Here is a 13,553-nt window from a genome sequence, read left to right as displayed (position 1 = left end):
GGAAGCATGATGAACATCTTGCTCTTCTTGAAGAAAAGGACAGGCAGATCCGAGACCTGACCCTGGAAAACGAAAGAGCATCTTCCTCCCTCACTATTGCCAATGCCAATGTTCAAACGATATCCGTCGAAAGAGACAACTTGGCTAGTGAGGTTGTAGCTCTGCGCCTAACTGGGGAGAATTTAGCTAAAGCTCAAGCGGAGGTGGAGGCGGAGAGGAAACGTACTGAGGATTTGGCGGAGCAGCTAAGCTTTGTTGAGCAGAGGCATGCTGATGAGCTGGCAGAACTTCGCCTTTCTGTGCAGAAGGAGGTGGCTGCTGCTGTGCGAGAATTTTGTCGCTCTGACGCTCAGTATGCCCTTCTAACGCAGAGGTATGATGGCGGGTGGAAAGCGGCCTCTCTCATAATCAAGCACAAATATCCGCAGTTTGATTGGAGCTTGATCGAAGAGGACTGGCTTGCTGGCCTGCACCTTACCATTCTTAAGGAACTGCGGGAGGCTGAAGCTGCTGAGGGTCATGCCGTAGAGCCTAGTGATGTGCCCGACTTCTGCGTCGAGAACACTCACCCTGGAGATTTGCCTTTCTCAGATGAAGATGATGTTGCAGGCAATGACGAATAATGGGTGTGGCGGCTATCCCCCTGTTCTTCTTGTGTGACTGGGCCTGTTATGTAATAGTTTAGTTTTTAAACAATATTATTTAGGGTTTGCCCTGTTGGGTGGTGGCGTTTGTGCCATTCTGTTTTTGGAACAATTTACAGTTAGTTTATTTCTGCCTTTCTTCTCAGATATTCTTGAGCTGGGCTGGTGTATTTACTGCCCAGAGCCATTTTGTAGGGCTGTACTTTATTTATTTCCTTGGTTTTTAATGAAGGTATAGCCGCCGGCATTTGATATGCGTATTTTTGCTGGGTACTTAGCCAATTTTTGATATCTTGTTTGTCTTTTGGAAGTTCTAGCCTTGATCAGAGTCAAGCTTTATAGCATGTTTTATTACTACCTCCCCTTCTGGATTGTCTTGGCTTTTGCCAAGGCAAACTTAGGGACTGCTCTGTGACATTTGTGCGGTATTCTAGCTAGCCTTTTGAGCTACCTTCAACCTTGAATTGCTTTGGCTTTGGTCAAGGCCAAAACTCGAAAATTGTTTTGCGTATTTTAAATAGGCTTTTTGGGCTGCTTCCAATTTTGAATTGCCTTGGTTTTAGCCAAGGCAAAACTCAGAAATTGCTCTGCGATATTCTGACTAGCCTTTTGGGCTGTTTCCAATTTTGAATTGTCTTGGTTTTAGCCAAGGCAAAACTCAGAAATTGCTCTGCGATATTCTAACTAGCCTTTTGGGCTGTTTCCAATTTTGAATTGTCTTGGTTTTAGCCAAGGCAAAACTCAGAAATTGCTCTGCGATATTCTAACTAGCCTTTTGGGTTGTTTCCAATTTTGAATTGCCTTGGTTTTAGCCAAGGCAAAACTCAGAAATTGCTCTGCGATATTCTAACTTAGAAATTCATCATGACACTGTTCTTCAGCTGACTTGAGTGATCAAGTCAAGTCATCTGTTGAATGTGTGTGTCATGACGTATTTCTAAGTTACGTCGTGCTTTGCTTATCACTTTTTTTTTTTTTTTTTTTGGAACCGCCAAGCTCATTTTATTATATGTATTCTGTAAGAAGGAGTACAAAGAGGGATAATTTTGGCTTATCCTGCCTTATCATTGTATAGGTCATCTGTACTAAACATAGTATTTTTTGAGCATGTTGGCGTTCCAACTATTCTTTAGCTCTTTTCCATCCATTGTCATAAGATGATATGAGCCAGGGGCTATCTCCCTTGTGATCTGGTATGGTCCTTCCCAATTTGCAGTGAATTTCCCCTCTGCCTTGCCCTTTCCTGTAGCTGTTGTTCGTCTAAGTACCAGGTCTCCCACATGCATAGGCCTGTGCTTGACTCTTTTGTTGTAAGCTCTGCTCATTCTCTCTTTGTTTGCTGTGAGCCTCAGCTCTGCTAGCAACCTTACCTCTGGCAGAAGGTCTAATGATTCCCTCATGAGTTGTTCATTGGTGTTTTCATCATAGTACTGCACTCTGAAACTGGGCAGGCCAACCTCCACCGGTAATACTGCTTCTGCTCCAAAGGCTAACTTGTAGGGACTTTCTCCTGTCGCCTCCTTCTCAGTTGTTCTATTGGACCACAAAATTTCTGGTATGAGGTCTGCCCATGCACCCTTAAAATCCTCTATTTTCTTTCGCAGAGCTCCAAGGATCTGTTTGTTCGCCGCCTCGGCCTGTCCATTGCTCTGTGGGTGGCATACTGATGCGTAAGCAAATTTGATTCTTAGCTCTGCGCAATAATCTTTTACCGGTGTGCAATCGAATTGTGTCCCGTGATCAAAGACCAAACTTTCTGGGATGCCAAATCTTGTGATGATGTTTCTCCAGATGAAGTCTTTCATTCGTTTCGCTGTTATGCTTTTTGTGGGCTCTGCTTCTATCCATTTGGTGAAATAATCCACTGCCACGATCAGGTATCTTCTTCCTCCACTCGCGGCTGTAAACGGACCCAGGATGTCCATTCCCCACTGAGCGAATGGTATGGGATTGACGATTGGTTGCAGATCATTTGAGGGCTGATTGATTACTGGAGAGAACTTTTGGCATTTGTCGCATTTCTTCACGTATGATTGCGAGTCACTCACCATAGTTGGCCAATAGTACCCTGCTCTGAGGGCTTTCAAAGCTAGTGTTCTACCCCCAATATGATTACCGCATATGCCCTCATGAATTTCTTCAATGATTCTCTGTGATTCCTCCGTTGAGACGCATCTCAGCAGGGGTAGGGAGAAGGATTTTTTGTACAATCTGCCCTGGTAGATCACAAACCAGTGTTCATTTCGCTTTATCTTCTTCTGTTCTGGCTCTGCTGTAGGGAGACCCCTGCCAAGCTTGTATGATACTATACTGTCGTACCACTGAGGCTCTGTGCTGATGGCATTTACCATGGGCCTCTTATCGATACTCTTCTCTTCCTGTACTTCCACCATCACTGTTCTTTCCAGGTCTTGCAGCGAAGAGCTTGCTAATTTTGAGAGAGCATCTGCTTGGCTATTCTCTGCCCTGGGGACCAACTGGATCTCGAAGCTTTCCAACTGGGCTACTGCTTCTTTCATCAGTGCCAGATACCTCTGCATGGACGGTTCTCGAGCTTCATACTCGCCTTTATACTGACTGGCCACTAACTGGGAATCTGTTTTCAACACGATTTTCTTAGCATCCGCTGCCTTGCACATTTGAATGCCTGCGATCGCTGCTTCGTACTCTGCTTCATTATTTGAGGCTTTGAATTTGAACTTTATGGCATATTCAAAGACATTACCTTCTGGTGAAGTCATTATAATGCCTGCTCCTGACCCTGTTACTGCGGCTGAGCCATCTACGTATATCTGCCAGGTCCCCAGAGGTTCTTCTTCTTCTTCGTACGATGCCTCAGCTATGAAGTCTGCTAATGCCTGTGCCTTTATGGCCGTTCTTGGCCTGTATTCAATATCGTACTCTGAGAGTTCTACCGCCCATTTCAGCAATCTGCCTGAGGTATCCAGCCTTCGCAATGATTTCTCCAAAGGCTGATTTGTTAATACTTGTACCTTGTGAGCGTCGAAGTATGGTTTCAGCTTCCTGGCAGCTATCATAATTGCGAAGGCCATTTTTTCGATCAGTGGGTACCTCTGCTCTGCGGGGTTGAGAATGTGACTGACGAAATATACTGGTTGTTGGGCTTTGTCCTTTTCCACTATTAAGGCTGCTGCTACAGTCTTTTTGGAGGCCGAGATGTACAACTGCAAAACATCTCCTACTTCTGGTCTGGCTATTGTTGGGAGGCTCTTTAGGTGATTCTTTACCTCTGCGAATGCCTTTTTTTGCTCTGCTTCCCACTTGAATGTTTTGTTGCCTTTCAGTACCTGAAAAAATGGGAGGGATCTATCTGCATATTTACTGATAAAACGAGTGAGTGCTGCTATCTTTCCCGTTAATCTCTGCACATCTCGTATGTTCTTTGGCTCTGGCAAGTTGAGTATGGCCTCCACCTTCTCTGGGTTGGCATCTATTCCCCTTTCACTGACCAGAAATCCCAGGAACTTTCCTGACTTAACACCGAACACACATTTCTTTGGGTTTAGTTTCATGCCGTACTGTCTCAACGTAGCAAATGTTTCTCGCAGGTCTGCGATGTGATTGGCCTCTTTTTTGCTCTTGACTATGGAATCATCCACATATACTTCCACATTCCGGCCCTTTTGCTGTGCGAATATCTTATCTACAAGCTTTTGGTAGGTTGCACCCGCATTTTTCAGGCCGAATGGCATAGCTTTGTAGTTATAAACTCCAGCGTCTGTGATGAAAGCAGCTTTCTTACGATCTGATTCGAGTAAACTGATCTGATGGTAGCCGGAAAATGCATCCATGAAACTCAAGAGAGCGTGTCCACTGGTGGAATCAACCAGCTGGTCTATTCTGGGCAATGGGTAACAGTCCTTCGGACAGGCCTTGTTTAGGTCCGTGAAGTCTACACACATCCTCCATTGACCGTTTGCTTTCTTTACCATCACAACGTTAGCCAGCCATTCTGGGTAATCGCACTCTTCTATGAACTTGGCTGCTAGCAATTTGTTGATTTCTTCTTGGATGGCCACATTCTTCTCTGTCGAAAAATTTCTTTTCTTCTGTTTCACTGGCCTAACTTCTCTGCTGACATTCAGTCTATGGACCATGACACTGGGGTCAATCCCTGGCATTTCGTCCGCTGAGAAAGCAAATATGTCTGCGTGCTCTCTCAGCAGACCGATGAGGTTCACTCTGAGGGATAGGTCTACGTCTGTGCCAATTCGAACCGTCCGGTCTGTCAACCCTTCCTCTAATTCTATCTCCTCAGTTTCGTCAGTTGGCGTGGGTTCCAACAGACCTTCCTCCCGATGCTCGAAGTTTTCCATGCTTAACAACTTGTCTTTTTTGCGCTCTGCTCTCTTTCTTTTTCGAAATTGGGGAAGTTCTTCTTCTGCCAGTGGTGGGGGTCTGGGTGGTTGTTTTAGCGCAGTGTGGTAGCACTTCTTGGCCTGCTCCTGACTGCCTTTTACCTTGGCTGAGCGGCCATCATTTGTCGTATACGTCATGGTAAGGTGATAAGTGGAGACTACAGCCCCTGCGTCATGGATGAATGGTCTGCCAAGAATGACGTTGTAGGTTGCGGGGACTTTCACAATCATGAAGTCTACCATGACATCCTTGATATCCTTCCCTTGGCCAATCTGCACCGGCAAACTGACTATCCCCTCTGGTATCACTGTGGCTCCTGTGAATCCGATTACTGGGTAATTGACTGGTTTTACATATTTCTCATCAATTTGCAACTCTTGGAAAGCAGGCCAGAACAAGATGTTCGCAGAGCTACCTCCGTCTATCAGAATACGGTGGATTTTTCTGTTTGCTACATTCAGGGCTAGTACCATGGGGTCGTCATGGGGGTATATTATGCCTTTACAGTCCTCCTCTGTGAAAGTGCACTGCGGGATTTTTGGAGGGGCGGGCCACCTGCCAGAATTATGGTAATTAACCTGGTGTTTGAATTCGCTCACACTGGCCTTGGCCCCGCTAACAGTGGTTCCCGCGTAAACTGGCCCTCCTGTTATGACCAAAATGTCGCCCATTCTCTTTTGGTCTGCTGGGTAGCTCTGCTTGGGTTCCGCCTTCTTATTGTCGGACCTATTATCATTATCTCTGTTCTCATAGGTCCTGCTATACGAGCTTTTTGCTTTGAATTGAGTCAAGTATCCCCTCCGGATCAGATCTTCGATATTATCCTTCAAATGAGTGCACTCTTCTGTGAGGTGGCCATGGTCTCTGTGAAAGTCACAGTACTTTTTTGGGTCCATGTACTTGTTGTACATTTTGGGAGGTCTCTGCCACTTCTCGTCTTCTTTGCTGATGGCAAAAATTTGAGTTCTGGATGCCACTAAGGGGGTATACTCATTAAACTTCCCCCTTTTCTCAGTTTTAAACTCGTTACCTTTGCCTCTGCCTGGTCCCTGCCAGTCTCTTCTTGGCTGTGGGTTTTCTCTTCTGTCTGAGTACTCTTTTTTGTATGGCTCTTTCTTGCTCTGACTACCGTAATTGTTCTCACTTGCCACATATCGACGTGAGGTTGCTCTGCCAATTTCTTCACTCTTTATAAATTCATTTGCCTTTCCCAGTACCTCTGCCAGGGTTGTGAATGATTTTCTGCCCAGATAACTCTTGAACTCTCCATCCCGCAGACCAGTCATCATGGCCAGGACTACTACCTCTTGCTGCAACTTGGGTATATTCGACGCCTCCATATTGAATCTGGATATGTATTCCCTCAGAGATTCCTGAGGCCCCTGGATGACTGACATCAGCTCCCCTGTCATCCTTTCTCTGGCAATGTTTGCCACGTATTGGGTGCGAAACAAGATAGCTAGCTGCCGGAAAGATGTTATGGTGCCTTTGGGTATTTTACCAAACCAGCTCTGTGCCATCCCCTCTAGAGTGGAAGGAAAGACCTTACACCACATAGAGTCTGTGTTGGTATATAGCATCATGTGTCCCCCAAAGGCAGAGAGGTGATTCGTTGGGTCTGTCTTTCCGGAGTATTTGCAGGTGGGCATTTTTATCTTTTCCATTCTTTCAGAGAGTATTTCATCGCAGAAGGGAGAATTATCAGGTTTAACTACTGCTCGGATGGGATTGGGCATACCTGACATGGAGTGGTGTCTTTGACTGGGTGCTTGTTCAGTCCTTGCCCGGGGTTGAGCTCTGCTTGGTGTGATACTCTCTGCTTCATACTCTTGATTATCAGCCCCTTCCATGTCCTGCTGCAGATTCCTCCTCCAAACATTCGGACTATGCTGGGGTCTGGGACGTTTTCTCCTCTGCTCCACCTCAACCTCTGGGGCTGTTCTCATGACCTGGGCTTGTGGGGTTGTTTGAGTAAGGAATGTCAGGACCTCTATTGCTGTGCGCATCTGGTCGGGTGAGAACTGTGCCCCCAATCGTGCTAGTGAAGCACTGGTTGGAATTGGGATACCCTGGCCCTGGCTAGGGGTTGCCATAGCTCTGGGTTGTGGTGTCTCTCTTGGCGGACCAAGACTCTGAGGCATGCCGAACAAGGGTACATTTGTGGTTCTCTGGTTGTTTTTTGAGGTGGGTGGTTCTATCTGCTGGATTATCGGTTCGCTTGACTCAGTCATTGCGTGAGAGGGTAGGTCTTTTAGAAGCAAGGTCTGGGAAGCCCCTCCTTCTAGCGCCACTTGTTCCGGGTGTGGAACTGGGGGAGCCCTGCTTGGTGATGCTGTCCTGTCAGACAGAACGAACGTAAGCTAACCTCGGGGGTTTAACCGAGGAAACCCCCTCCGATGCCTAAGTCAGCAAATGAGATAATGTTCTAGAGAGAGAAAGTAGAGAGGGTTAAGAATTGTACTTGTATTGAACGTGTCCGCAAATGAATGGGGACGGCAGTATTTATAGGCGTACTATTCAGTACTTTGGCCTATTCAGATGTTGCCGCGTGTACGCTAGTGATGTACTTGTTGTTTGTCCTTTTGCTTAACGACGTATCTATGTTGTCGTCTAGCAGGTCGTTTCCCCGCAGACCTGAGGGTCTGTGCGGTTCTTGAGGACTTGTGGTACTTTCAATAGGTACTTCCTGCGGTTGCTTTGCTTGATCTGTCTTATCTGATGTCCGATGGTCTGCTGTGACATGGATGATCTGCTAGGTTACTTCTACTCCGTACAAAAGTCAACTAAGTAATTATGGCCTTAAATCGATTCTCGAGCTGTCTAGCTAAATCCATGAAAGTTTTACCTTCCTGATCTTTTAAATGGAATATCTTCTGAACTTCCTTCTTCTTTGTTAAATAAGAAAAAACATCAGCTCTTTTGTATTTAACAGCAATATGAAGAATGCTTTGACCTCTTTTGTCAACATCATTTATAGTTAAGGGACATGATTGTAACACCCCAACAATTCCCATTTTCTAAAATAACCTCTTTTTAAATATAACTGTAGGGAATTATCAAAGTATTATCGCCCGTGTGAAAACGTTACGGCTTATTCAGAATTTTGCAGCGGAAAACATAAAACTAACCTTTAGGTTCATAAATAATCTATTACATATTAGGTCCAAACCAATTAACTGAATTAAGGAAATACGAATAGTACGACAAATTTCAAATCCAAGTTAACAAATTAAATCACTTAATTAAACGAATAGAACTACAAGCTCTCTAATCCCGATCCCAATGATGCATCATCTTCAAACCTGTAGATGGGCAACGCTTATTGATCCTTAGAGACTGCTCACCAAAGATGGGTCATTACAGGATCAATAAGGCATAGCCATGATCAACACACACAAACAAAGCACGTAATCAGCAAAGCTGAGTACTACATACTAAAACAACAACAATCCTAGCATGATACTATCAAACCAACAACCCTAACATGATACTAATAAATATAAGTAAGGACAGACAAAACATAATAATTTGACGATTATACTTGACTAGACTAAGCTAGGCTTAATAACCATAATATTATTTTAGTTGAAATAGACAATGGACCGAGTTGACCATCCAGAAGTCTTCACTAAGGAAGACGAGGTACGGGCGCGACTCCGTAACCTCAGTGACCTGCGATATCGAGGAACGTTTAAATAAAAATAGGACACGGTGATCAATCCGGTCCCAGAAAAGGCCATGGGCTACCACCATGAACCCCAACTCCTGTTTGTCCGTCACTTCAGACGTGCACAGTCTAAAGCTATTGCTATTCAGTTTCACTTTACATGATTTACAAATTGAGATTCCGTTATGACTCAACCATTACCTAAGACAGACAATTCACATTTGTTCATAACTGCTTTTATCTTGGAATTAAGTAAGTGACCATAAAAGCATCAATCAAGACTCATTCCAACTTAACCAACCTTTCCTTTAACCATGAGCAACCCTGTATATGGGCATAAAGTTTCAACTTACTAAACAAGGTCCTCCGCCCTCATAAAGTAGTGAAAAGATAGAAAGGGAACAACAACCAATCGATCCAACCCAATCATATAGAATAATCTAGTGTTCCCAACCAACATGTTTGTATCAATCATCCATACTAACATGTTACAGTTCTCATAATGCAAAATAAGTTCAATAAGTTTGTCCAACAGTATTAAACATGCACATTCAATATAACCCAGTTCGTCCATAATATCAACATCACCAAGTTCAACAATAATATCAACATAACCAAGTTCAACAACAAGATTCAACATGGTTTCAACAATTAGCACACATTCCAAGCACACAGGTATGTACGTACCTTGTGTAAACAAACTGATAGGCCACTTTAACACTTTCAAAAGTCGCCTAAAGAGAATTCTCCGCCTAAAACAACCAACAAGTAATCCCAATCAATTTCTAATCATTGGCAACCATAATAAAGCATTCTAAATGCATCCTAAACATGTTTAGAACTTTCCCCAATATCAAAACTTAAGCATTTGATTTCCTAGCATCATAATTATTGAACTAGTGATTGAAATTCGTTGAAATCTTTTTGCAAACATCGTACTTTAAATTTTCAGCAATATAAATTCATTTAAAAGCTTCACCAAGGTCAATCTACGTTCCTAGTATCTCAAAACAACAAACTTAATAATCCATACTCAACCTACCATGATTTATAATCATAAAAACCTTGAATTTCATACTTTAAACAATCAAAATTAATATTTCAAAGTAATTTGATAATCTGAAAATTAATAACTTTATTATATAATTTGCATAATCTGAAATTTATAACTTAAATTACAAAACCATAACTTTAATTCAAGAAAACATAATCCAAATTAATAAATCATAAATAAGCCATAATTTATAATTCAATCAACCAAAACTGAAATTAATTCGTTTATAATCTCAACATCAAATCTGAAAATCATGTTCAAACCATAAAAATTATAAATTTAATATCAAGAACATAATTTAAATTAACAACTATAATTAATTAAAATAATTAGTTACTTAGGGTTTAAGAAATAACCAATTCAAGAGGGAGAGGGGAGTGCTGGCCGGCGGATAGTGGTGGCTCGCGGCAAGGGCTGAGCACGGGTTGCGTGCGGTGGTCGTGGCTGGCCTGGTCGCGGTGTTGCTGCGCGAAACGAGGAAGGCTAAGAGAATAAGAACGAAAATAAAAGAAATAGAAGAAAAGGAGGAAGGAGGAGAAGCTTGAAGGAGAAGAAGGAGTTACCGCAGCAGGGTGGTCGGCTGGGTCGCTGTCGTGGTGGTGCGGCGGCTGGCGGACAGTGGTGAAGGCGGGACGGCTGAGGGTGAGCGTGAGATTGGAGGAAGTGTTGAGGGTTTTGTTACGTGAATAGTGAAGGAGGAGAGGTTTCCTCTCTTTTTTGGTTTCACGTGAAAATACAAAAGAGAAGGGAGTATTGTGTTGGGTTTATTGGTTTGGGCTTTGCCCAATTGGGCTAGGAGTAGGATTTAGGTTGATGAATCCACCATGTTTAGTATTGCTTTCTAATTTCAATAGAACGTGGTTTCGTAATTCGAAATCGTTTTAACGTAAAATTTCGAAAATACATTTTGATTTCGTGAATCGTTAAAGTATTTCAATTGGAATAAACTAATTACATTTCAATTACATATTTGTTTCTAAAATCCGTAATTTATGTTTAAATATATATTAAATATATTAAATATTCGTTAAAATATATATAAATAAAATGTATAAAATTACGGGGGATTACAATCTACCCCTCTTAAAAGAAGTTTCGTCCCGAAACTTGACACGAAAATTCGCATATTTTTCCAAACTTTTGCACTTTGTGCCACTCTTGTGCACTCTTTTGCCAACCAAGCGTTACTTGCAATACTCAAGAACACATTTTCTTATGCGGAAGATCTATTTACTGGCATCAACATGTAAAGGTTGCTAGAAATAAGCATAAAATGCATAAAATATCATAAAAATAGGTAAAAAGCGCGAATTTCTATCGCATTCTACCCCCTTAAAGAAAACGAGTTACGCCCTCGTAACTCACCTCAGAAAATAACTCTGGATACTTGGTCTTCATGTCATCTTCGGCTTCCCACGTTGCCTCTTCGTACTCGTGGTTCGACCAAAGCACTTTCACTATGCTGACGTCCTTATTGCGTGTACTACGCACTTTTCTATCAAGGATTTTCACAGGCCTTTCTTCGTATGTGAGGCTACTATCAATCTGGATTCTCTCAGGCCTTGGGTGCCCCCTCTATCAAGTAGAGGGCATAGGTGCAAAGCAGTATCACCAGCAACTACGCATGAGTGCTAGATACGTTCTTCTGAGTGGATTTTAGTTCACTCTCATGAGTAAATTGAAGACAAATTAGTGAAGATAATTACGTGTCTTTTAATTCTTATGGAAGTTGCCACGAAATATATGCAACTTCTGTTTTTACTTTCTCATGTAGCTATCACCTTTTTCTTCTTCCCCACTGGGTTTTTTTGTTTACTGATCTATTACAAAACTACAAGTAATTAATGACATAATGTGTACTTCTATATTTACGCTGCAGATGTAACAAATTAAAATAGAAAATATTTTCACATTAATAAACTTAATTGGTAATTGGTATTCCTTAATGAAGAAAACTAGCTCTAGCTTTTAAATGCAGTAAAAAAAACAATTACAAAGTTTACATGTCTAATTAAAAACTCAAAATGTTCATAACTCTAAAGCCATACGTTGTTTCCGAAGAATCCCATCTTTGTAGTCATGACTTGATGCTGCCATATCCTCATTTGTAAACCAAATCACACAACTTGAAGAGGCCCTTGGAAGTTCGAACAACGACTTACAAAGATCATTCGAACTTAGTCGATCTTTTTTATATTCATAGAAGCAGAAAGGAACTTCTATGTGAAGCTCTTCTAAAACAGTTGCATTACTCAGAATGTAAGCTATCAATTCAAGATCACGAGTTTTCCTAAACAATCCAAATATTGTTATTCTCTTGAGTTTATTCACCAAACAATCTGCTGGTTCATCACTTGGTGGATACCAAATCATAGGCCTATAATGCAGCACCAAAAGATTCTCTAACTTGGGAAAACATTGCAAAGAAAGTAACAAATTCTTCCACCCAATCAGATCAATCTTTCCCAAACTCAATATAAGACTGGCTAAATTACCAAACTTAAGTCCATGATTTACTTCACCATTAGAAAGGTAACCCATTATATTCGAGTTTCTCTCTACTGTTAAGTGAAGTTTGTTACTAACATTACACATTCTTCGAACAAACTTGGCCATGTCTCGACAATAAGCATAATCTCCTACCAATGCAGTTTCCCTCATAGTTATGGTCAAATCAAGTGATGATTCTAGTAATGTAGTTGGAATTTGGGTCAAGTAATAACATGAAGAGCTATCAATTATAGTCAGGTATTCCAATTTGGGTGCATCAATCAAGATTTTGTTGCGATGTGTCTGACTTACGTAATAATGAATCTCTATCTTCAATGACTTCAAATTGGCAGCAAATATATTCGCAATACGAGGCTCAATGTCTTGTAATTTAAACTCTAAATCTAAAACTTCCAACAAAGGGCTACACTTACATAGGGTTTCTAACCAAGGAGGGATTTCTGTAAGATAGCGCAAATAAAGCTTCTTCAAATTAGGAAGTTGAATAACTACGTTTTCAGGCATATCAAACATAATATGCATGCAACCCAAAGTTAAACTTACCAGAGATTTGGTTTTAAACACAAAGTCTGGCACCAAAAGAAAACGTTTATTTATCGCACTTGGTGGCCATAAGATATCGATATTCTCCACATCTCGACGGCAAACTTCACGGAAGCATGACTCTTGATCTCTTATATTTGGGTTCGAAAAATTAGTTTGAGATTTCAATTTAATACGAAAGTTGTGCAGTTTCAAAGAGGACAGCTTTATAAGCTTTTGTAAAAAAAGGATGTCGTCGTCGTCGTCGTGGTGTTTGCCGGTTTCGGACAACACGACAAAGTTGGTGACGCCGGTCCAGAGGTGACGCCAACTGGTGGATAGGACGGAGGTGGAAGCCGCGGAATTGATAAGGAGGCAAGAGAGTATTTTGGTCAGCATGTCGTCTGGAAGTGAACTCAACATGTCTTCGTTGACATTGTTGTTCATCTTCTTCATGCTTATAGAGTACATCGATACAGGAAAATTAAGAATTGGGCTCAACCGTCTTCTACGGAAAATATGATTTTTATATGACAGAATATTGGAAAATATGATATTTATATGACAGAAAACCTAATAGGAATATACACAAGATATTGTGTTTCCCTAAAATACATAATTCTTCAGCACTATACGAGGGATATAACACTAGAGAGTAGAGACCTAATAACATAGCAAAAAAAAAAAAAAAAAGATAAGGAAACAAATAGTTAGTTTTTTTAAAAAAAATCAATAAATACATCAAGTCTGATCAATACATATGTAATGTATTTCC

At 41.6% G+C, this 13,553-nt stretch overlaps 1 protein-coding gene across 1 annotated transcript; it reads right to left on the bottom strand.

Moving 5' to 3' along the window:
- Nucleotides 1-11,773: 11,773 nt before the first annotated feature.
- On the bottom strand, nucleotides 11,774-13,249 carry LOC110777966 (putative F-box/FBD/LRR-repeat protein At5g44950). Its single transcript, XM_021982535.2, has one exon. It carries the CDS (start codon nucleotides 13,247-13,249, stop codon nucleotides 11,774-11,776), a length of 1,476 nt encoding a protein of 491 aa, XP_021838227.2.
- Nucleotides 13,250-13,553: the final 304 nt, after the last annotated feature.

This window comes from Spinacia oleracea, chromosome 4 (genome assembly GCF_020520425.1).
Source record: "Spinacia oleracea cultivar Varoflay chromosome 4, BTI_SOV_V1, whole genome shotgun sequence".
Classification (NCBI taxonomy): domain Eukaryota; kingdom Viridiplantae; phylum Streptophyta; class Magnoliopsida; order Caryophyllales; family Amaranthaceae; genus Spinacia; species Spinacia oleracea.
This window is presented reverse-complemented; position numbering and strand designations above follow the sequence as displayed.